We start from the raw sequence: 23,277 nt of genomic DNA, 5'->3' as shown, positions 1-23,277 counted from the left end.
GGATTTGCAAGCAAGGCTTTAAAAACCTCGCCGTGTCACTCCCATATCTTGTCATCCGTTGCCTCGGTAACGCGCGACTGTCTGGAAGTGATCCGATCCGCTCCCCTTGCCGTTTTGCATTTTTTTCAGGGCCGAGAGTGACGCCGATAAAAAGCAAAAGCTGAAAAAAATCCCCGCGAACATTCGTGACGTCCCGAGATTAATGGTAGCCACCCGCTTCGTCCCGCTGTCGCAGCGCGAAGAAAAAGAAATGCCCGGAGTTCACAAGAAAGGCTTTAAAAACCTCGCCGTGTCACTCCTGTTGATCCTACTGCTGCGGAAGTCTCTCGCTGGTCATGTGTAGGCATCATTGCTGGTGACTACACTCGGTTCGAGGCACAAGACTGGAGACGTTTCTTTATTTTTCTGTGTGGTCGCTCCCACTGAGTCGCTCAACACCTGACGTTTCTCAGTGCATCGTCACTGTCAGAAGCGAACTGCGGGGAAGCTCCACCCCCTTTATTTATATACACCCCAGAACATGGTATCCTTCCACACAAAGTAGTGCCACACATTGGAACAACAGTGTCAGTGGCATACATCGTACCCAACAACTCCCGTTGCTTGTCATACGTTGCCTCGGCAACGCGCGACTGTCTGGAAAAGATCCGATCCGCTCCCCTCACCGTTTTGCATTTTTTACAGGCCGGGAGTGGTGCGGATTAAAAGGAAGAGTTGAAACAAATCCCCGTGCACATGCACGATGTCTTGAAATTAATGGTTGATGCCCGCTTCGTCCCGCTGTTGCTGCGCGAAGCAAAAGAAATGCTCGGAGTGCCGGGATTTGCAAGCAAGGCTTTAAAAACCTCGCCGTGTCACTCCCGTTGTCTGTCAAACGTTGCCTCGGCAACGCACGACTGTCTGGAAGTGATCCCATCCGCTCCCCTCGCCGCTTTGCATTTTTTACAGGCCGGGAGTGGTGCGGATTAAAAGGACGAGTTGAAAAAAAACCCCGTTTTTGAAAAAAACCCCGTTTTTTTTCAACTACATATTTTCATATGTCTTGAAAATAATGGTTGCCGCCCGCTTCGTCCAGCTGTCGCGGCACGAAGCAAAAAAAATGCCCGGAGTGCCGGGATTTGCAAGCAAGGCCTGAAAAACCTCGCCGTGTCACTCCCGTTGTCTGTCAAACGTTGCCTCGGCAACGCGCGGCTGTCTGGAAGTGATCCGATCCGCTCCCCTTGCAGTTTAGCATTTTTTCAGGCCGGGAGTGGTGCGGATTAAAAGGATGAGTTGAAAAAAAATTCCCGTGCACGTGAGGCGATGTCTTGAAATTAATGGTTGCCGCCCGCTTCGTCCCGCTGTCGCTGCGCGAAGCAAAAGAAATGCCCGCAGTGCCCGGATTTGCAAGCAAGGCTTTAAAAACCTCGCCGTGTCACTCCCGTTGCTTGTCATACGTTGCCTCAGCAACGCGCGACTGTCTGGAAGTGATCCGATCCGCTCCCTTTGCCGTTTTGCATTTTTTTCAGGCCGGGACTGGTGCGGATTAACAGGAGGAGTTGAAAAAAAATCCCCGTGCAAGTGCGTGATGTCTTGAAATAAATGGTGACCGCCCGCTTCGTCCCGCTGTCGCTGCACGAAGCAAAAAAATGACCGGAGTCCTGGGATTTGCAAGCAAGGCCTTAAAAACCTCGCCGTGTCACTCCCGTTGTGTTTCAAACGTTGCCTCGGCAACGCGCGACTGTCTGGAAGTCATCCGATCCGCTCCCCTTGCCGTTTTGCATTTTTTTCAGGACGAGAGTGGTGTGGATGAAAAGGAAGAGCTGAAAAAAAAATCACCGCTCACATGCGCGATGCCTGGAAATAAATGGTTGCCGCCCGCTTCGTCCCGTTGTCGCTACACAAACCAAAAAAATGCCCGGAGTGCCGGGATTTGCAAGGAAGGTCATCAAAATCTTTGTTTCTCGCTCCCTTTGTCTTTCAAACTTTGCCTCTGAGATGTTTTTTCAGCTCTTCCTTTCGAAAGACAAAGGGATTGAGACGGACAAAGGAATTGAGACGGACAGGCTTTGAAGGCCTTGTTGCAAATCCCGGCACTCCGGGCCTTTTTTTTCTTCGTGCCGAGACAGCACTAATATGATCGTCTTGAAAACGGTTGCAATGACAACCTGTGACGAACAGACGGCAGTGATCGACTTTTCAGGGTAAGCAATGCATCAAGATTTTATTCTTTCATCAGGGTGCAATGACAAACTATGACCAGCAAAACGCAGTCATCGACTTTTGCCTTGCACGTCCAAGTGGGGCTCTCTTGTCAGGTTTTCAGAAATAAAATGGTTTTCTGTCAGAAGGTAACAGTGACTAACTCCGACGAACAGCCGGAAGCTATCGGCGCTTGCTGTGCACGGCCAAAGAGGGCTCTCGCATTTCAGAGCAAAGAGGAGACCTACACAATGTGGAAACAGTTGTGAGGAACGACCGTTGTGAATTAATTGTCACGTTTTTTCTGTTCTGAATTTTTTTTTTAAATCCACGAAATCCCACAGAATTATCTTCACTGAGTAGCCACACGGGTTGAGTGAACGCTGGCGCATCTGGCTGCCGCTACTCACCCACTATTATTCTTTTTTAGCGTTTGTTTTACGGTTTTTTACGGTTTACTCTCGTCATGGGAGAAACCCTCGTCTCCTGTCACAATTCGTTGTGGTTTTGGACCATCGGTCGTCGCACGGTTGTCCTCGGTCGCGCTGTCGCGGCGTCCCGCCTGTTCGGCTGTCGTTCGGTGCTCCGTGCCTTCTCCGCCCCTCTGTAATGTATTATTATTCTTATTATTATTGTCTTATTGCTAATTTTTCGATGTTAAGAAATATTATGGTATTTTAAGAAGGTTGCAATGACAAAGTATGACCAGAAGAGGGAATAGACAGACTTCTGCCGTGCACGTCCCGATGGGGCTCTTCTCGCAATTGAGAGCGAAGAAGTTCCAAACAAGGTGGAAACAGTCGTGGAGAATGACCGTTGTGAAAGAATTGTAACGTTTTTTTGTGTTCTGAAATCAAAAAAATCCAAAAATTTCCCACAATTATCTTCACGGGGTGGGCATATTGTGTTCCAACTGATTTTCAAGGGTAATAGCAAATAGTATGTTCTTCTTTCAGAAGGTTGCAATGGCAAATATTGACCAGCAGACGGCAGTGATCGAAATGGTCATGCACGTCCGAATCGGTCTCTTGTGGGGTCAAAATAAATAATATGAGTTTCTTTCAGAAGGCTGCAATGACAAACGGTGACCAGCAGATGGCAGAGAACGGATGTTTTCTCGATGACCATTTCCGGTTCAGGGTAACTTGTGGCGTATAGTGAGGGAGTAAGAGAGGGAGACAGAGAGATCCAGAAAGAAAGATGGCGAGGTAGACACGAAACGTGACTGTCTGATCGACTTTATTTTAGTTTATCTACTTTCGGTTGAACAAGGTGCACACGGTATGTTATTTTTGCTGATTTTTTTCATGTCTTGTTAAACAGATTATTGATTGTTGATGTTGAAATGTCTTTTAGTTTTCACAGTGTTCCACGAATAAACGTTTTTGGACGTCAGTTCGAGGCGTTGTCCTTGACCAGGGTAGATACATCGTGTAATAAGAAATTTTATGGTACTCTTTCAGAAGGTGGCAGTGACTAACTCTGGCGAGCGGAGGGAAGCTATCGGCGCTTGCTGTGCACGGCCAAAGAGGGTTCTCGCGTTTGAGAGCGAAGAAGAGCCAAACACAAGGTGGAAACAGCGGTGAAGAATGACCGTTGCGAATTCGTTGTAACGTTGTTTGTGATCAGAAATTTTTAAAAATCCATCAAATGTCACAAAATTGTCTTCGCAGGGTGGCCATTTTGTGTTACTGCTAATTTGTCGAACGTGATAAGAAACATGATGGTAGTCTTTCATCAGGTTGCAATGACAAACTATGACCAGCAGAAGGCAGTCATCGACTTTTGTCTTGCGCGTCCAAGTGGAGCTCTCTTGTCAGGTATTAAGAGATAAAATGGTATTCTTTCAGAAGGTTACAGTGACTAACTCTGACGAGCAGAGGGAAGCTATTGGCGCTTGCTGTGCACGGCCAAAGAGGGCTCTCGCATTTCAGAGCAAAGAGCCATATTCAATGTGTAAACAGCTGAAGAACGACCGCTGTGAATTAATTGTCACGTTTTTTGTGTTGAGAAATTTTTTTAAAAATCCATGAAATGTCACAGAATTATCTTCACTGGGTGGCCATTTTGTCGTATCGCTAATTTTTCGATGGCAGTTAGAAATGTTATTTTTAAGAAGGTTGCAATGACGAACTATGACCAGAAGAGGGAATAGACGGACTTCTTCTGTCCATGTCCCAATGGGGCTCCTCTCGCAATTGAGAGCAAAGTTCCAAAAAAAAGGTGGAAAAAGTGGGGAAGAACGACCGTTGTGAATGAATAGCAATGTTTTTTGTTTTCAGAAATGGAAAAAAAATGTCTCAGTTGCCACAAAATGATCGGCACAAGCTGGGCATTTTGTGTTCCTGATGATTTTTCGATGGTAATAAATCATATGGTCATCTTTCAAAAGGGTGCAATTCATAACTGTGACCACAAAAGGGCAGTAATCGACTTTTGGCTTCACGTCCCAATGGGGCCTTTCTCGCAATTGAGAGTGAAGAAGACCTGAAAACAAGGTGGAAACAGTCAGTGAAATCGACCGTTGTGAACTAATTGTAACGTTTTTTGTCTTCTGAAATTTAAAAAAACAACTGAATTTTTTTTTTTAATAAGACGGAAGTAATCTAAGTTATTTAATCTTTCTGTGCAGCCCGGTACCAAATGACCCACGGACCGGTATCTTGTTCTTTTCATTGGAATTCCTTGTGATGTCATTTAGCATTTTTTTTTTCTTTGCATGTTGCAAGCTCTTTTGGTTCATCTCGTTTTATCCTGGTTCTTTGTTACCAACAACTTTTGTTGTACTTTGTCGGTCCTGCGTTTCTGAATTCAACATTATTCTTATCCCTGCCTCTCCACGTTTGTGAGGACCGATTCCTTTTTTTGGAGAAACCCCTGACAACCACAGCGCTACGAAAGCCTGTGCTTTGTAACGTTTGCAGGAGAGGGTTCATTCCATCAAATGTGTTCGATAAATTAAGAAAGCAGCACAAGACTTCTGGTTAACTAAAGCTTGTGAGATGTCATTCGCATCGAGGTTACAGCTTTGCAATGCGTCATTGTCAGAATCAGAATCATCTTTGTTGGCCAAGTATGTAGAACACACAAGGAATTTGTCTCCGATTGTACACGCTGCACTCGTATCATCATAAACAAGGACATGACAAATAGGTATGGAAGGACATTCCGTAATGTAAGTGAACTGTTGTGCGGTGGTACCACCCAATGACAACTGTGAGACAATGTGCACAGTATCAAGCAGAGCTAAAGTGATCAGTGGTAGAATACAATACTATAACAGTTGTGCAGTTGGTGCAGAAAACATTGCACCATTTTAAAGTGACCAGTAGCAGTATTTGTAGTTCAACAAGTGGACAATTATGCAGATGTCCTTGAGTGCTTTAATGTGTCTGGTGCTGTGGAATATAGATCAGTGACAGTGGTTCAAGTAAGTACAGAGCTGGAGCTACAAAAATTATTGCGGTAATGCTGTTCCACAGGTGTGTGCAACATTACAAAGAGCCACTATACAGGTAGATTTGGGTTACCGTTTAGGGAGTTAATGGCTAGAGTGAAGAAGCTGGTTGAGTGTCTGCTGGATTTAGTGCGCATGGATCGGTCGCACTTGCCTGAGCGGAGTAGCGGGAAAAGGTGGTGGGCAGGGTGTGGGGGTTCCAGTCGGATTTTCCCTGCCCTTGTCTTGGTTCTTGCGGTGTGCAAGTCCTCAAGAGTGGGTAGGGCGGTGACAATTATTTTTTCCGCCGTCCTAACTGTCCATTGCAGTCGGATTTTGTCCTTTATTTTGTGGCGGCCCCAAATCAAACCATGATGCAAGAACACAGGATCGATTCGATGACTGTTGTGCAGAACTGTCTTAGCACCTCCTGTGGCAGGCCATGCTTCCTCAGCAGCCTCAGGAAATACATCCTCTGCTGGGCCTTTTTCAGGATGGAGTTGGTGTTGACCTCCCACTTCATGTCCTGGGAGTCTGTGATTCCCAGGAACTTGAAGGTCTCGACGGGTGACACAGGGCAGTTGGATAATGTGAGGGGCGGCTCTAGTGAAGGATGTTTCCTGGAGTCCATGATAATTTCTACCGTGTTGAGTGTGTTCAGCTCCAGGTTGTGTTAGCAGCACCAGAGCGCCAGCTGCTCGTCGCCGTCTTTAGGGGCGTTCACACAGCACACATTTGCATCAGTGCTGCACCGATGTATTTTGTTGCGATATATCTAGCACCGGTGTAAATTTTGTGTAGCGTTCACAAGTATAAAGCTGCTTACCAAAGAGGAGCGTGTTAACCCCAGTGCAGCCCACTTGCGTTCACACGGCAGTTTCTGCGGCCGTGCAATACGATTATATATATGACGGAAATAAAACATGCGCATGAGTAAAGTGTACTTCCTTTTCCCCGCCTTGTTTGTGACATATACTCCTCCAGACAAATCAACGCTGTGGTCTCTCAGACACCGTAAAAGGATGAGAGAGAGAAAGCAAAGATGGCAGAAGTATAACAGAGCATGAAAGCAACGCATTCAATGCCCGTATGCAATCAAATCTTCTCATGCGTAGTGAGTCTACCCCTGTAGCGTTCACACATCCCATTTTATATTGGTGCTGCCCCGCAAACTAGCATTTACTCCGCAGCAAGTTTTTAAACTACCTCCTGAGCAGGGTTAAATTTGATCCAGTATAAGCTGTTTTCAGGTGCTTCACCAGTATAACTTTGTACATGTGAACACTCTCCGAGGGGCAGCCCCGGTGCTACACCGGAGTAAAAGTTGCCGCGTGAACACCCCTTTTGATGAGAGCGATGACTGTGGTGTTGTCTGTGAACTGTACGAGTTTGACGGCTGGGTGTGTTGAGGTGCAATCGTTCGTGTAGAGGGAGAGGAGCAATGGAGAGAGGACGCCAGGTTGAGCGGGATTCAAAATAGAGTTATTAGTTAAGAAATGTTTTTGTTACACATCTATGGAAGACTCCAACAATTTAGCCAAGACAAATCGGAATCTAGATTGTGCAATAATTGCCTCAGACCGAAGGGTCCACACTTTTTAGAAGTGGGAGAACAATTGCAGATTTCCATGACTTTGCAAGGAGGAGACAGTGCCATCAATCAAGTTAGCTGCAGTTTCAAGGGAAATGTGGCACAATTTGGTATGGAGCAGCAGACTTTCTGTAGTCTCTTCTTGACAAGGCCTTTTATGCTGTACTTCAGAGGAAGATATTGAGGTCAAGTTCACATTATTCTGGCTAGCATTAAACAAATCAATGATTGGACTACACTGTTTGTGGGGTTGGCTGGAAGTGTTGATGAGCTATTCCTGCATTAAGTTTTTTTTGAAAGTATGAGCTATATGTTTTTCCCCCTAATAAATTCAATGACAGTGGGAGTGGGGTGTGGCACGACACCTAATTGCTTTCCAACATTTTTTTTCCGTCACTGAGTTTTTCATTTATATTTATATGCTTTATATTAATGTTGTTCATTTGTTTATTAAAACCCTATAATTTAACAATCATTTTTTTCTTTAAGCCCCGTGATATCCTCATGGCTGTGGACAAAATTCTAAGTGATGAAACGTCAGCGTTCGAAGCACAGAAAATACAAAAATCATGGCCTTGCCATTTCACACTGGTTTTTCTTTATTTTGGTTTCACAAGATCATGGATGGATGGATAATACACACCAGAAACAAACACAATGTACCATCACAAATGTACATCTCAAAGGTCCCTGTTAAAGGACAAATATCAACCTGTTGATGTAGTGCCATGACATGAGTAACTACTACTTTGTAAAATTATTCTTGTCTTAAATAATGATTTAAGACAGGGGTATTCAAACTCGGTCCCCAATGCCAACGCTGTTCTGCCTGTTTTCTATCTGTCCCTGCTGCAACATAGCTGATGAGGATCGCGGTCTCATGCTTCCTCAGAGCTTGCTGTTGAGCTGATCCTTTGAATCAGGTTTGTTGCAGCAGGAAGCGAATGAAAACAGGCGTGACAGCAGCCCATGAGGCCCAGAGCTGGACATATCCGATTTAGACGTATCATCTTTAAGCAAAATCAAAGAATATTATGAGGGTAATTTTAATAAGATGTTGTCACAAAATATGATATCATGGCCTCACAGTCAGTCTAATCAAGGAAGAGTGTACCCACTTCACTTTGGAGTGTTCTGCAGTGATGTTCCAATCTGGTCACTCTCATTGATGTGCCTGGGACTAGGAAAAAAAAGGTGAAATCCCTTTTGAGGGATAGTGTTGAATCAAGCAACATGTTGAAAAAAAAAAGATGTTGGTTAAACTTTGCGCAAGGGACATTTGCAAGACATGACTTTTCAAATGTTTTGTGCTGATGGTAGTGCAAATGCTCTATTAGACACTAGAACTTCCTTAAACGTATTCATGAACTTTGGTACAACTTCCCCTAATACTCAATTGAGGCTCCGGAAGTGCTGTGGTATTTTTTGGACTGCATGTATTGGTCTGAGAACTGCACCAATACAAGAGAGGTCTTCAAGTAGTTTCTCACAGCACGGTGTGCAAAACGAAGCATAGAAAAGCTCACCAATTTCCATCTGAGAATCTTGATCCACTCATCTGCCTCCACACCAGTCTTTGCACAGAGATAAAATGTTCTCTCGGGAAACACAAGACTGTGGAGGCAATATATATTTGGTTCAAGCACAAAGTACAGCACATAATTTGAAACATTGAAAGAATATGACAAGATGTCCATGACAGGCAGTTGGGCTCAAAGTTGGAGCAGTTGCTTTTTCACATCTACAGGTCAATATTGCCACCCATTGTTCTTCAAATAAAATCGACATTTCCTTGTGGGGCAAAAAACATCCACCCATTGCTAATTCTGTTTAGGGTCCAACAGAAAAAAAGGTGTGTACCTTGTGATGGTTGCGAGGCATTCACAGGCCTCATATTGTTAATTTTCTGAAAGAGTTTATGTTATGTACTGTGGTATTTTTTTTCCAACTATCACCTTCGATTAAGAACTGGTTAGCAAGTCCACCTCACAGTGCAGAGGTGCAGGGTTCCATCCTTCCGATGTGGGGTTTGCATGTTTTCCATGTGCCTGTGTGGGTTTCCGCCGGACACTGGGGTTTCCTCCCACATTCCAAAAACATGCAGGGCAGGTTGATTGGGCAATCCAAATTGTCCCTAGGTGTGAGTATGAGTGCGGATGGTTCTTTCTCTATGTGTGCCCTGTGATTCACTGCCAATCAGTTCAGGTTATACCCCGCTTACTACCTGAAGTCAGCTCAAATGGGCTCCAGCACATACATCCGCAACTCGTGAGGATAAGCGGATCAGAAAATGGATGGATAGATGAATAAAAATTGGAATTTTGTTGGGGAAAAAAATCTTGATAGAGGGGTCTGTGACCTGCCCTGGCTCTATGTGGCTTTAGAAAACTAAGTACAGTGATCCCTCGCTGTATTGCGCTTCAATTATCATGGCCTCACTCCATCGCATTTTTTTTCCCCAAAGTACTGTATTCAGAAAAAAATGCCTAATGACCCAAAGGTTTTGCACATGTACTTGATTGGTTCCCAGCACGACGTCGACCAATGACAGCACTGAATGGATTTATCCCGTGAGCTGATTGGCTGTGCAGCCCTGCCCAGCATCCTCCCTTGTGTCTGACCACGTGGGTTACTCTCTGTAACCCATGTGGGTTTGTGGGTACCAACATGTTTAAAATATGTAAACAGTATTTCGACTTTACATATTTGAGACAAAGACTATAGCAGTACACATATTTACTGACATCTTTAATTATAAAACCTTACACAGTAATTAACATTTATCAGCATTGCCTTTATGCAGCTCTGACAGTGTAGACTCCATGAGCCTCCAGCAGCTGCTGTCCAGCTACCCTGCAGCAAGCAGCCGATGTGTTTATGATTAGACAATTAAGGAGGCAGAGCGACATGTGGTGTTTTTTTCGTACAAGCCCAATCACCCTCTCTCTCTCTCTCTCTCTCTCTACTCTTGCGGTCACCCTTTTTCTGTTCCAGACTGCACCCGCCCCCCCCCCCCCCCCCCCCACACACACACACACAAAGATGATTTACTAGCATTAGTAAATCATCTTTTGTGGGTGGTCCTGGTCCCCATTTACCACGATAAGTGAGGGATCACTGTATTGAGGATTATGGTTCTCTCGTGACATTAAAATAAGACTGTTTTTTTTTCGGTCAAATAAAATTTGCGACACAAGACAAAAGTCTGGCAACCGGCAACAAGATTCGAACGGGTGCAGTAACAGAGGTTCCGCTGTTCGAATACCACTCTGTCAGACTCATTGTGTCGTAGTGTCCTGAGGCAAGACATTTCAGCCACCTTACCTCCAGTGCCACGCGCACTGGCAAACGGTTGGGTCTGAATTTTGGGTGGTGGTCGGTTCGGCCTGAAATGGCTCCTTTGAAGATTTAAGGTTGACCACCCCCTGCTCAAAAATGAAATTTCCTCACCTACAGTAGTATTTTTGAAATCACTCAAAATGCAGTGTTAAAAATTGCTATGCACAACAGTTATAAATAAGTCGTAATCGTAGTAGTAAATAAGTAGTAATCGTAGTACAGTAAATATTCCCATCTACAGAGTTCTTTCAAACGGAAATTCCTTCATACGGACTAAAAACCTATGCATTAAAATTTCGACTACGATGTTACATTAACAATCAATTCATAACAACGGAAATTCACTACCCGGAACCTGGAAGCTATACAGAGGCAAGCAGTGGTGCAAAAACAAGCAAGTCCCGCTCGATACCACGGAACAAATCTGTCCACGCCGCTATTTACTCTCATTGGATACAAAACGGCGACTTGTAAGTGACTCTATTAGCATTAGTTTTACTGAAATAATGAACGATTTTTATTTCGTTCACAGCTCTGAGTTTCCTGAACGCAACAACAAGAGGAGACCTCAATATCTATGTGTGTAGATACTGTAGCTAGATCCGTGGAAGATAGAGTGGAATTAGCTGCTGATTAGCTGCTCAAAGTAAACTGCTTGTGGCTTGACGGACAGTCAAATAAACGAACGTTTCCTGGAATGCTTTACTTGTTATCATGCAAAAACCCGACGCTAACTGTAGCGCTAATTGGAGAGAAGGCGAGTTCCATCGCGCTAACTATGGCCATCGAGGACTATGAAACGTCCCGTGGCTGACTTTAAAAGTTCATTGCATGACATCAGATGGGCAACGCTGTCTTGGGTGTCGATCGAGGGGAGGTCAAGTTAGAGACAGTGAGATCGTGGAAAGAAAAGCCACCCTGTCTGTTACTCGTCTCATTGTAGAGCAAATAGTCCTAAGTTTGTTATACTGTATTGCAGCTTTTGTGTTATAAACAGTGTTAGGAGCATATATTTTTGCATTTCATTGCTTGTGTTGTTACACATGTTATTTTGTTCACATACTTGTGTGTTCATAAAGGACATGTACCATGCTCATTTCCCACATCAGGAAATTATTTTATAAGGAAGGATTGGACAGCGCAAACCTGATTCCGTACTACGGAATATTTACTGTACAGATACGTATTCTCCAGTAAGGAGGCATATTTGCGTTGTCCAATCTTTCCTTATAACAGAATTTCCTTATGAGGGAAACGATGATGGTCCATGTCCTTTCTGAACATGCAAGTATGTTAAAAAAAAAATCTGTGTGTAACAACACAAGCAATAAAATGCAAAAATACATGGTCCAAAAACTGTTCAGAACACAAAAACCGCAGCATTCAGGACAGGTATATGAACAAAATACAGCATTAAAAACACGCACCACAAAATTAGGACTATTTGCTACAAAATGAGACTAGTAACAGACTTGGTGACTTTTCTATCCACCCACTCACTGTCTCTAACTTGACCTCCCCTCGACCACCACACAAGACAGCATTGCTCAGCTGATATCGTGCAACCAACTTTTAAAGCCAGTCACCGGATGCTTCAAAGTCTTCTATGCCCATAGTTTGTGCTATGGAACTCGCCTTCTCTCTAATTAGCGGTCCAGTTAGCGGAAGTTTTTTAGCACGATAATAGGTTAGGCATTCCAGGAAACGTTCGTTTACTCGACTGTCCGTTGAGCCTGTTCAGGAATTTGTTATTTACTGTGATTTTATTTATCCCCTCTCTGTTGTTGGTTCTGTTCAACCAAAGAATGTAGAATGCTGTTGGAGGTATTTACTGCTCACTGTGATTACAATCACCTTTAGTGCCCCTCGATCCCCACCACTTTTAGGGCCCCCTCCAGAGGACATGTTTGACATCAAAAGAGTAACTATTATCTCAAACATCTGTGTTCCTGCCATCACACCGAAGATCAGACCGAAGACAATAGTGGGTAGTGGTGATCTGGTCTCACCTCACCACTCCCAACTTTTTCCAGCTACACCGGGTCAGATGACATGTATATTTCTTTGTTTCCAGGATTTGCATGGAGGCATAACTGCCCGCCTCTCATTATCATATTGTCCCTATATATTCTCATGACTGCATTTTTTCTATGCTTCCTGAAGAAATCTGAGACTCTCAGGAGCCCGAATCGATTCGTTTTGCATTGTGATAAACTGAAAAAAAGACGACGTGGTGTTGGGTCTGCTTCCACCTTATAGAGAAATAAAAGAACCTGTGAACAAGGAGGGCCTTAAGGAATTGGGCAGATCCCCTCCTCTACAAGCCACAAGCAATTTATTTTGAGCAGCTAATCAGATGCATTCCACTCTCTTTTCCTTGGTCATTACCATTTTGTTTGGATGCCACGATCTACAGGATGTAAATGTAAATTAACGAAATAGAAAATTGTTTGCGATTCCAGTAAAAGTCATGCCAAGAGAGTCACTTCTTGCCACTCAGAGTTTTTGTTGTCAGTTGAGAACTGTTCACCACCTGATGACAAAAACACTGACTCGACTGAAGCAGGAAATTCACATACCAAAAACATGGACTTCCAACCCTTTGATGGTGCTGACCACAAGCCATTCGACCCCGAGAGCAATTTGGACCCGGACAATAATTTCTTCAAGAACAAACACAGCGTAACAAACTCTCACTATTACACGGACGAACAATTCAACACTAATGTAGAATTGGAAAATGCACTTTCATTAATACACTTAAACAGTAGAAGTTTTGATAAAAACTTCACAAAAATCAAAGAATACCTGACTAAATTCAGTACATTTAAAATAATTGCCATATCAGAAACTCGGCTTAATGATGAAAAAAAAACAGTGAAATGAAAATAGAAGGCTAAAGGAGGGGGATTGCAATATATGTAGACAAAGCACTTAAATGCAGTAAAATCGAGAGATTGACAAGCACAATAGAAAACCTAATGGAATGTGTAACTAAATACAGGCGCTCCCCGCTTTACGAACTTTCGTGTTGCGAACAACGGTACATACGAACATTTTTGCGGGTACAGGTATGTCGAAAAATGTTCTCGGACAGAGATGCTGTCAGTTAGATTTTGTATTGCGCGCCTTTTTCTGAGTACTGTAGTACTTCTTTCCACCGCTAATACCGACGTGAGGCACTGTGAGAGGAGGAGGAGGAGGAGGAAACGCCTGTCCCCATGAAGAAGGTCGAGACGGAACTCTCTCCCGCTCCATCATCTCCTGAAGCCTTCGAGTACATCTTCCAAAAGTAAGTTAAACTTCATTTTATTATACTTATATAAACCTTAAACATACGTATATAAGCCTTAAACATGCATTCCATACAAAATATAGCACTGAAGCAACTTGCGTACGAATTCAGCCAACGAACGATCCTTCGGAACGTATCTCATTCGTTAGCTGGGGAGCGTCTGTACATAATAAAAAGGCATCAAATGTCATCATAAGTTGCATCTATAGGACACCAGGATCATGTATTGACACATTCAATAAAAAAAAACTAACAGATATGCTCAGCTACTCCAACGATAAGAAAACACGAATAATGTGTGGTGACTTTAACATTGACTTATTCAACCCAAATGGACATAAAAAAACAACTGACTTTATAAATACTATGTATAGCAACAGTCTTCCCAGTAATCCTGAAACCTAGTAGAATAACAGTTGACACGACCACCTTAATAAATAACATTTATAAATAAGATTGAACATAAAATGGAAAGTGGACTTCTCATTACTGATATAAGTGACCATCTACCTGTATTTGCAGTTTTTCATAATTATTTTGACAGAAAAACAAACTCAACAACTCACATATAAGAAATAAGACTAAGAACCCAATGCTCCATCAATGCTTTTAAGCAAGACCTAGAAAAACAAAACTGGACCGAGGTCTACTCAAACGAATACCCAAATACAGCGTTTGATGCATTTCAGTCAACCATAATCTCATTATATGATAAACATTTTCCATCAACGAAAGTCTCCAAAAAGTACAAAGACCCAAGTAAGCCATGGATAGTGAAAGGCATAGAAAACGCATGTAAAAAGAAAAACAATGTATATAAATTGTTTATAAAATTGAGAACTAAAGAGGCAGAAATAAAACACAAGACCTATAAAAATAAATTAGAAAATATTATAAGAACTAGTAAGAGACCATTATCATGCACTATTAGAGCAGAATAAAAACAACACGCAAGAAATATGGAAAATACTTGAGTAATCAGAAATCATCCTAAAAAAGTGGATTATCCAGAGTATTTTATTAAAGACAAAAATACTATTATTGAAAAAACTGCAGAAATAGCAATTGAATTTAATGAGTATTTTGTTAATATCGGCAGTAACCTAGCAAAACAAATTCCTGATCCAACAAACTCGTTTGAAATGGATAGATACGTGGAAAAAAAAACTCTTCCACAATGTTCCTTACTGCTGTAAATCATGAAGAAGTATCAAATATTGAAAGAACATTTAAAAATAAAAAGTCAACTGATTGCTTTAATATTGATATGACAACAATAAAACAGATTATAGAATTTCTGTCATGATTCTGTTTGTGACCAACAGGTGGCACTGTAGGGCTATCCCTGCAGCCGCACACCTGTTGGTCATTATGCAATTATTGCTTTAAAAGGACTCCCGGCACGACCACTTGGTGTCGGGTCATTGTTTGTGTTTGCTACTGTCATGTTTGTTCTCAGTCATGTTTCAGTCATGGTTAGTTTTTGCTTCAGTCATGATTTTTGTTTGATGCTTTGGACTTTGTTTTGGATTTAGTTTTCTCCATGTTTTAAGACAATTTGTCAAGTACGCCCTGCTCCTCCCTCTTGCCTGCTTTTTGGGGTCCACCACCACCTCGCAACGTGACAGAATGACCTGACCACCTGGACCCCGCAGGTACAAAGGACTGGCCCCTATTCCACCATGTGCCTGGTGGAGCACGTCTGCGGCCAACACCCTTTTCCCCTTCAGGCAGCGCCAGTCTTGCGGCTGTCCCATGTTCCCCCTTCAGGCAGCGCTGGTTATGCAGCTGTCCCATGTTTTCGGCTTGTCAATCCACGCCCACGTCAGGCCGAGCCCCCGTTCACGTCCGGCTGTCCCAGGTCCCCCGTTACGTCGAGCTCCGTCCACGTCAGGCCAAGCTAAGCCAAAGGGTTGCCGTCGCTTCTTGTTACTGTTCCCTGGCGAGGCAAGGGTTGCCGTCGTTTTGTTCCTGTTCTTCGGCGAGGCAAGGGTTGCTGTCGCTTTTAGGTCCCGTTCCCTGACGAGGCAAGCCTTTGGATGACTTTGGGATGTCTGGGAGCCTTCCCTTGAGGGAGGGGTACTGTCATGATTCCGTTTGTGACCAACAGTTGGCACTGTAGGGCTCTCCCTGCAGCTGCACACCTGTTGGTCATTATGCAATTATTGCTTTAAAAGGACTCCCGGCACGGCCACTTGGTGTCGGGTCATTGTTTGTGTTTGCTACTGTCATGTTTGTTCTCAGTCATGTTTCGGTCATGGTTAGTTTTTGCTTCAGTCATGATTTTTGTTTGATACTTTGGACTTTGTTTTGGATTTAGTTTTCTCTGTTTTAATCAGGCACGTGCAGTCAGGGGAGGCAGGTGCCTCACCTCTGAATGCGCATTGCATTGCGCAACCATCACAAACTTGGTTGATACATGCAACTGGGACGTGCTGCTTGCCCTATATCTGCATGTCCCCAATATAATGTTTGGAGATATGTTTACTTGACCTGCTTTTCCACAGTTTGGCTAATGTTTTTAACCATTAAAGTTTAATGGGTTTTTTTTTGTTTTTTTTTGTGACATATTTAGATTTTCTGATGGGAAATAAAACCGCAGTGAAAAGGCACAGATTACGGCAGATAGTTCTCTGCTGCAATGAAGAGGGTGTAGGTGAGCAAAAGGGTACGTTGCGCTTTTCTTCTGCGCAGAGGTGCCACGCGAGTCAAGTGCCATCCTTTTTTTAATTTGCTACGTCGAACTGCCAAATTGGAAGAAGATGATTATATATCAAAGCTTAAAAACTTCTAAAAACTGGACTTTCAGTCAAAAGTGGACGTGATTAACACAGGTAGACCAACACCGGAGCTAAAAGGTTTGCTTCAAACTACGGGACAGCCCGGACAGAAGATAACGTGCTCTTTTCAAACGGAGTGATACACCCGAAAAGCACAATGTCAAAGTGCCGGCCCGCGGGCCAAATCCGGCCCGCGAGAATGTTTTCAGTGGCCCCTGGGATGATATTGATTTATTATTAGAACCGGCCCGCGGACCGCAGCAAGCCGAGAGCCCGCAGATCTTTTACACGCACCAATACTACATTTCCCACAATGCAACAGTGACGCGCCAAGCAGTCGGCCACTTTATTTAAATACTTATTAGTCTAGCAGTCGTCTGAAGCTGAACAAAACATCACACAGAAGTCGATTTACTGCTGAAGACCCTCACTCAATTTTGAGGATTTGCTCAGCTCAGAGCCTGACCCCAAATATTGATGAACTTGTAGAAAAGTTAAGACACCACCGAGTATCAGCCTCAGCCTCAAAGAAGTGAAAATTACTTATAATACACTGTGCAATCACATATTAAGAGTTTTTACTCAGTTCAAGTTTAAAAATTAAAGTGCAATATTTGCTTTCGCTGCTTGTTACTTCTTGAAGAAAGTGTTGTTTTTGGTTTATACATTTTTGCACTTTATTTTATTGTATTTCAATCCAATTATGTTTTAAAAATATTTTATTCGAGTAAATGATCGAAAATTACTGTACTATTATTTGTTTTTCTTTTAAGTAAATTTAGCCTACTTTTGCTAAAAGAGAAAATATGGACTATTGATAGTGCCTTGAATAATATCGGCTTCTTTCATTCATGTTATGGGTATTTTTATACAAAGGAAATTTTTTTGTGCCTGTTGAAAATTGAAGTTTACTGACATAGCCATACAAAAATGTTGCTTTATTTATCTGACCATATTGGAATGTATTTGTTAGGTTTTCAGTCAATTAAATTTGGTTCAATAAACAATATGTGGTCATTTTTTAAATTTTCAATGAACATTCGATCAGTCCGGCCCTCAGCTTGCAGCAAAATTTTTTATCTGGCCCTCCGTCCATTTGACTTTGACACCCCTGCCCGAAAAGAATGTGGTTGTCCTTCGAAAAACCGTCTTTACTACAAGGATCTGTTTGGCATTGAATGAACAGCGGAGGCTCAACGTTAGCATCCACAACGCCAAGGTAAAAGAAAACCGAGAGATTTTGAAAGACCTCATTCATGCAACCTGCTTTTTTAGCTAAACAGGAGTTGGCATTTCGTGGTCACGACGAGAGGGCAAGCTCTTCTAATCGTGGCAGTTATGTAGAACTATTACATGCTTTTGCTGATAAAGATGAGAGGTTAGACACACATTTGGACTCATCCACTGTGTTTTCTGGCTTGTCAAATAGAATACAGAATGATCTAATTGAAGCAATCGGTGATGTGATAAGAAATGATATTAAAAAGGAGATTAATGCTGCCCCATTTGTTGCTGTAGAGGTAGACGAGACTACGGATATCACAAACAAAGCACATAGATCTCTGTTATTTTGTGCTATGTAGCCAAAAGTGAAGTCGACTGTGTGGTGAAGGAAGCATTTTTAGGATTTGATTGACGTGAGTGATGATCGGCAAGCGCCCTGCTGTAACTGCTTATGTCTTGGAAGTGTTGGAGAAATACAGCTGCGTTGAAAACCTAGTTGCGCAAACATTTGATGGAGCTGCTGTGATGGCATCAGAGCTTAATGCGGTGCAGGCCAAAATTAAAGAAAAGGTGCCCAAGGCCAGGTTTACACACTGTTATGCACACAAACTGAATCTTGTGCTGTTGCATTCAGCAAAATGCATGCCTGAGACTAGAACGTTTTTTACAACACTTGAGGGACTAGGGTCATTTTTTAGCAAGTCCACGAAGCGCACCCACTTACTGGATGATGTTGTGAAACGGCGCTTATCAAGAGCAGCGCCCACGAGATGGAGCTCAAATTCTCAGCTGCTGCAGACAACAAGCATGTACCAATCTGATCTGCGTGCTGTATTCTGTATCATGATGGAAAATCCTGACAGTTCGGACAATGACTCAAATGATGGCCACTGGATATGATCGATGGCTGTCAAAAGCATCGACATATCCAGTGGCCATTTGAATAAGCTACCCTTTTTGGTTTATATATTTGTAAATCTGACACTAAAGGAGTCAGTGCCTTACCAACCATGAACCTCACCGCACGCCACTGGTTTTAATACAATTTGTCATGTACACCCTGCTCCTCCCTCTTGCCTGTTTTTTGGGATCCACTACCACCTCGCAACGTGATACTTTCACATATATATGCAACCTGTCATTCAAAGCTGGTGTTTTTCCATCAAAAATGAAAATTGCTAAAGTTATTCCAATTTATAAAAGTGGAGAAAGACATTTGTTTACAAATTATAGACCAACATCATTATTACCACAATCATTAAAAATATTAGAAAAACTATTCTCAAGCAGACTTGATAACTTTATACAGAAACGTGCTGTTAAGTGAAAATCAATATGGCTTCAGGGAAAAACGGACCACCTCAATGGCAGTAATGGAGTTTGTGGAAGCAAGAGACACTAATATCGACAACAAAGAATTTACGGTTGGGATTTTCTCGATCTTAAAAAAGCTTTTGACATGATAGATCTTCGTATATTATTGAATACATTAGAGAGATGTGGCATGAGAGTTGTAGCATACAAATGGATAAAAAGTTATTTAGATAACAGATATCAGTATGTGCAGTTCAACAATAAAAAAATCGAATCAACTGAAAATCACTCATGGGAGTTCCTCAGGTTTCTGTGCTTATTCCAAAACTATTCATCTTATATATAAATGATATCTGCAAGGTCTCAAAACAATTTAAATGTGTCCTATTTGCTGATGATAAAACTTTCTGCTTCTCTGGAGAAAATCTGAAACAGCTCCTGACAACCGTGGAAAATGAATTAAACTAATTAAAAAACTGGTTCGATAGGAATAAATTGTCACTTAACTTGAAAATATCTGAGTTAATTGTTTTTGGCACAAGACCAATCAAACACCAAGCTAAAATTATGGTAAACTCAACTGAGATAGAAAGAGAGTATGAAACCAAGTTTCTCGGATTAGTAATAGATTCAAAACTATGTTGGAAGCCACATATCGATAACGTAAAAAGAAAAATAGCCAAAACCATAGGGATCCTCTACAAAACTAAGGATGTGCAAAATTAGAGATCTTTGTACACATTATACTCTTCATTATTACTACCATATATGACCTACTGTGTGGAAATATGGGGAGATGAGTGTAAAACAAACACACCCCCTGTTCTAAAACTACAAAAAAGCAAACCGAATTATGAATAGATCAAAATATACGGAACCTACAAATGTACTATTTATCAAATTAAACACGAGGAAATTTTATGAGCTGGTTGACTTCAAAATTGCCCAATTAATGTACAATGCACACAATCACCTGCTGTGCCAAAACATCATGAGGTTTTTTTGAAATTCGAGAAAGCTGCTATGATTTAAGAGGTACCAGCCTATACAAAAAAATCCAAAACAAGAACGAACATCAAGCAAAGAATTATGTCATAGGTGTTTATCTGTGGAATAATTTTGAAATGGACCTGAAAATGAGTAAATCGCTTGCTGAGTTCAAAAACAAATTCAAGAGAATAGACCAAAAAAACTACATCAATCAGAGTTAAGGTGATAAATTCGAAACCTTCATGAAATATAATAATAAATCAGAATTAAGTTGATAAATGGAGTAATGTACTGCAATATCCCTTATGAATACAAGAGAAATTCGACATATAAAAGTGCTATGGTGTGTATGTATATAATCCCGATACAAACCAAAACTTGTAAAAATAGATAAGTATAGCACAGTTAAGGGTAGAAGCATGAGCTTTTATGGAGACTTATTCATTTCTTTTCTGATTGATATAAAAATGATCTATTTATACATTAATACATAACTTGGGGTAGGACTAGATACGTTTTTTTTACTTCTTCCTACTCCTTTGAACAAATAGTTGTGTTGTATGATGACTGTTTTCTTTTTCCTTTTTACTATCTTACCTTACTTTCTGTCAATTTATTACTGTATATGTTTTTATGTTCAATAAATAATAAACAAACAAACAAAAGTACAAAACTTACATGTTGCCATTTTGGATCCAATGAGAGTAAATAGCGGAGCGGGCACATTTATTCCATCGTATCGAGCGGGACTAGGTTGAGTTTGCGCTACTGCGGGTTTCTGTATGGCTTCCGGGTTCCGGAACATCCGTTGTTGTGAATTGATCGTTAATATAATATGGTAGTCAAAACTTTAATGCAGAGGTTTTTATTCAGGGTGAGGGAATTTTCGTTTGACAGAAATCCATAGGCGGGAATACTTACTGTAGTAGTTTCGAGTTTCCAGCTTTTTGACTCCACTACCTTTCGAAGGGAACGAAAGCGCCATATTTTTAAAAATTGTACTCTGTGTGTACTCAGAGAGCTCACTGGGAACTTCCGAATGTTGTTTCGTGAGGGAATAATGGGGAATGTGTCCAAATGACCTCTACCAACAAATGTGCCAATTCAAACTGATCACTTCCTGTCATGGGAAAAAGAGAAGCCATTGAAGCTGTGGTTGCTGTTGGTATATTCCATCCATCCAGTTTCCGATCCACTTTATCCTCACAAGGGTTGCGGGGGGTGCTGGAGCCTATCCCAGCTGTCTTCGGGCAGTAGGCGGGGGACACCCTGAACCGGTTGCCAGCCAATTGCGGGGCACACACCGACGAACAACCATCCACGCTCACACTCAGACCTAGGGACAATTTAGAGTGTTCAATCAGCCTGCCATGCATGTTTTTGGAATGTGGGAGGAAACCGGAGTACCCGGAGAAAACCCACGCGGGCCGGGGAGAACATGAAAACTCCACACAGGGAGGCCGGAGCTGGAATTGAACCCGGTACCTCTGCACTGTGAGGTCGACGCGCTAACCACTAGAACACCGGGCCGCCCCTGTTGGTATATTGTAATAAAAAAAAAAAAAATCATGGTGTGGGCACCATCCTTCCTTGAGCTCAACCCTTTCATAAACCTGGATAGCAAGCAGCCATCTCGTTACCTCTGCATCCCGCGTCCTAGACGCACAATTTTCCCGCGGGACGCACAGTTCCAAATAATGTGTGTTTTTGGGACGCAAGGAAATTTCTCTGTCAAAACAAAAAAAAAAAAAAAAGGCGGCAGGCCTGAGGACTTCACGGTAACGATTGTTACCGGTAACGTGTCGTTTCCGTAGCGTCATTTTGACGGTACCGAAAAATCGTTTAACCATAAAAGTCAACGCACACGAGTTGACTGTACCCGATCAAATCTCTCCTGTGTGATCAACGCGCTTTCACTGTGCTTGTATGTGTGTTTGTGGTGTGTGAGTGTGAGTGTGTTTCTTCTAATTTACTTTCGTTTTGTTTTGTTTTCAGTGTTGTGGGGGACGGAACAGATAACTTTATGTGCGCATGCGGGTTGCTATTTTAGTCCACAAACTGAGGAATCGCACGGATGAAAGTTTGAGATGGCGGCGAAAAAAACTCACAATGGTCGACTAATTACGACATTTAAGAAATGGGAATGCGAGTCTGATTTTCGTATGAATGGTCCAAAGGGCGTATCACTAAACTCACCTGTGACGTATGCACAGAACACGAGAGCGAGATCGACCGGAGGCACGATTACGAGGCAAGTTGGTCATTTGATCTATAGGCTAATCACTATGAAAAACATTATGAAACAGTATTGGTTATTCTATTATTTACTGGTTATAGGATGGTAACTTTATGAATAAAACATTCGTCACAAGGTGTAGTAATGCTAATGTTAACTATTGGTAGAACTGTTAACATTATGACGTGTGTTAGATTCTTTCGTCAAATTGAGAGTAGATTACACATGCATCGTCTTGGGAAGAGGATGTTAAGCCACATCAATACTTACCTGTATTAATGATTACCAGTAAATTAATCTTTGCAGTGTGAGATTGGAAAAAAAATACTCTGATTTTGTGGTATGCTGTATTCATGATGCCATATGAGTACACCATATTTTGATCCATTAATTTTTTTGAATAAACCTGGAGTACACAGCTGCTGATGTAATGCTTATTGTTAATGCATAGTTTTCAAACATTTACCCTTGAAACATTATACTTTAGAGTTTCAGAATTCTTGATTATGAAGATCAGTCAAAATAGAAAAATGGGTTCTCATGATGAACGTTTACGGAACCCAAAATTAGTTACCGTGGTTTCCCATTGGGTCATCCGACGGAACCGAAAAAACGGTTACCGTGAATTTCCGAAATCCTCAGGCCTGCTACTGAATTATTTAAATTTTTGCAGCATTTGTTTATGTATGTATATGTTGTTGTTTGTGTTATTATCTATATATATATATATAATAGATATATTATATCTATTATATATATAGTTCGTGTTTGCTTTCAAAACTTAGCTTGTAGCAGACGTGCACATTTTCAGCATGACATCTCTGATCCACTGGTAAAAGGACACTTTGATCCTCTCCTCTTTCATCTATAACTGCTTCAGAACAAAGAGTA

At 41.9% G+C, this 23,277-nt stretch overlaps 1 protein-coding gene across 4 annotated transcripts in view; it reads right to left on the bottom strand.

Annotated features, from left to right (window-relative positions):
- Positions 1-8,047: 8,047 nt before the first annotated feature.
- The window catches only part of LOC109518482 (dual adapter for phosphotyrosine and 3-phosphotyrosine and 3-phosphoinositide-like), a 21,428-nt gene continuing 6,198 nt past the window's right edge, over positions 8,048-23,277 (bottom strand). For 3 of the 4 annotated variants that reach the window (XM_019875537.1, XM_019876328.1, XM_019874720.1), the window contains one exon: positions 8,048-8,822. In XM_019875537.1, the coding sequence (XP_019731096.1) occupies positions 8,594-8,822 (229 nt within the window). In that variant the 3' untranslated portion in view covers positions 8,048-8,593. The remainder of the gene's footprint in view (positions 8,823-23,277) is intronic. The other variant, XM_019877107.1, reaches the window with a different exon arrangement.

The sequence above is a fragment of the Hippocampus comes genome, unplaced genomic scaffold, assembly GCF_001891065.2.
Source record: "Hippocampus comes isolate QL1 unplaced genomic scaffold, H_comes_QL1_v1.1 scaffold370, whole genome shotgun sequence".
Lineage (NCBI taxonomy): Eukaryota > Metazoa > Chordata > Actinopteri > Syngnathiformes > Syngnathidae > Hippocampus > Hippocampus comes.
This window is presented reverse-complemented; position numbering and strand designations above follow the sequence as displayed.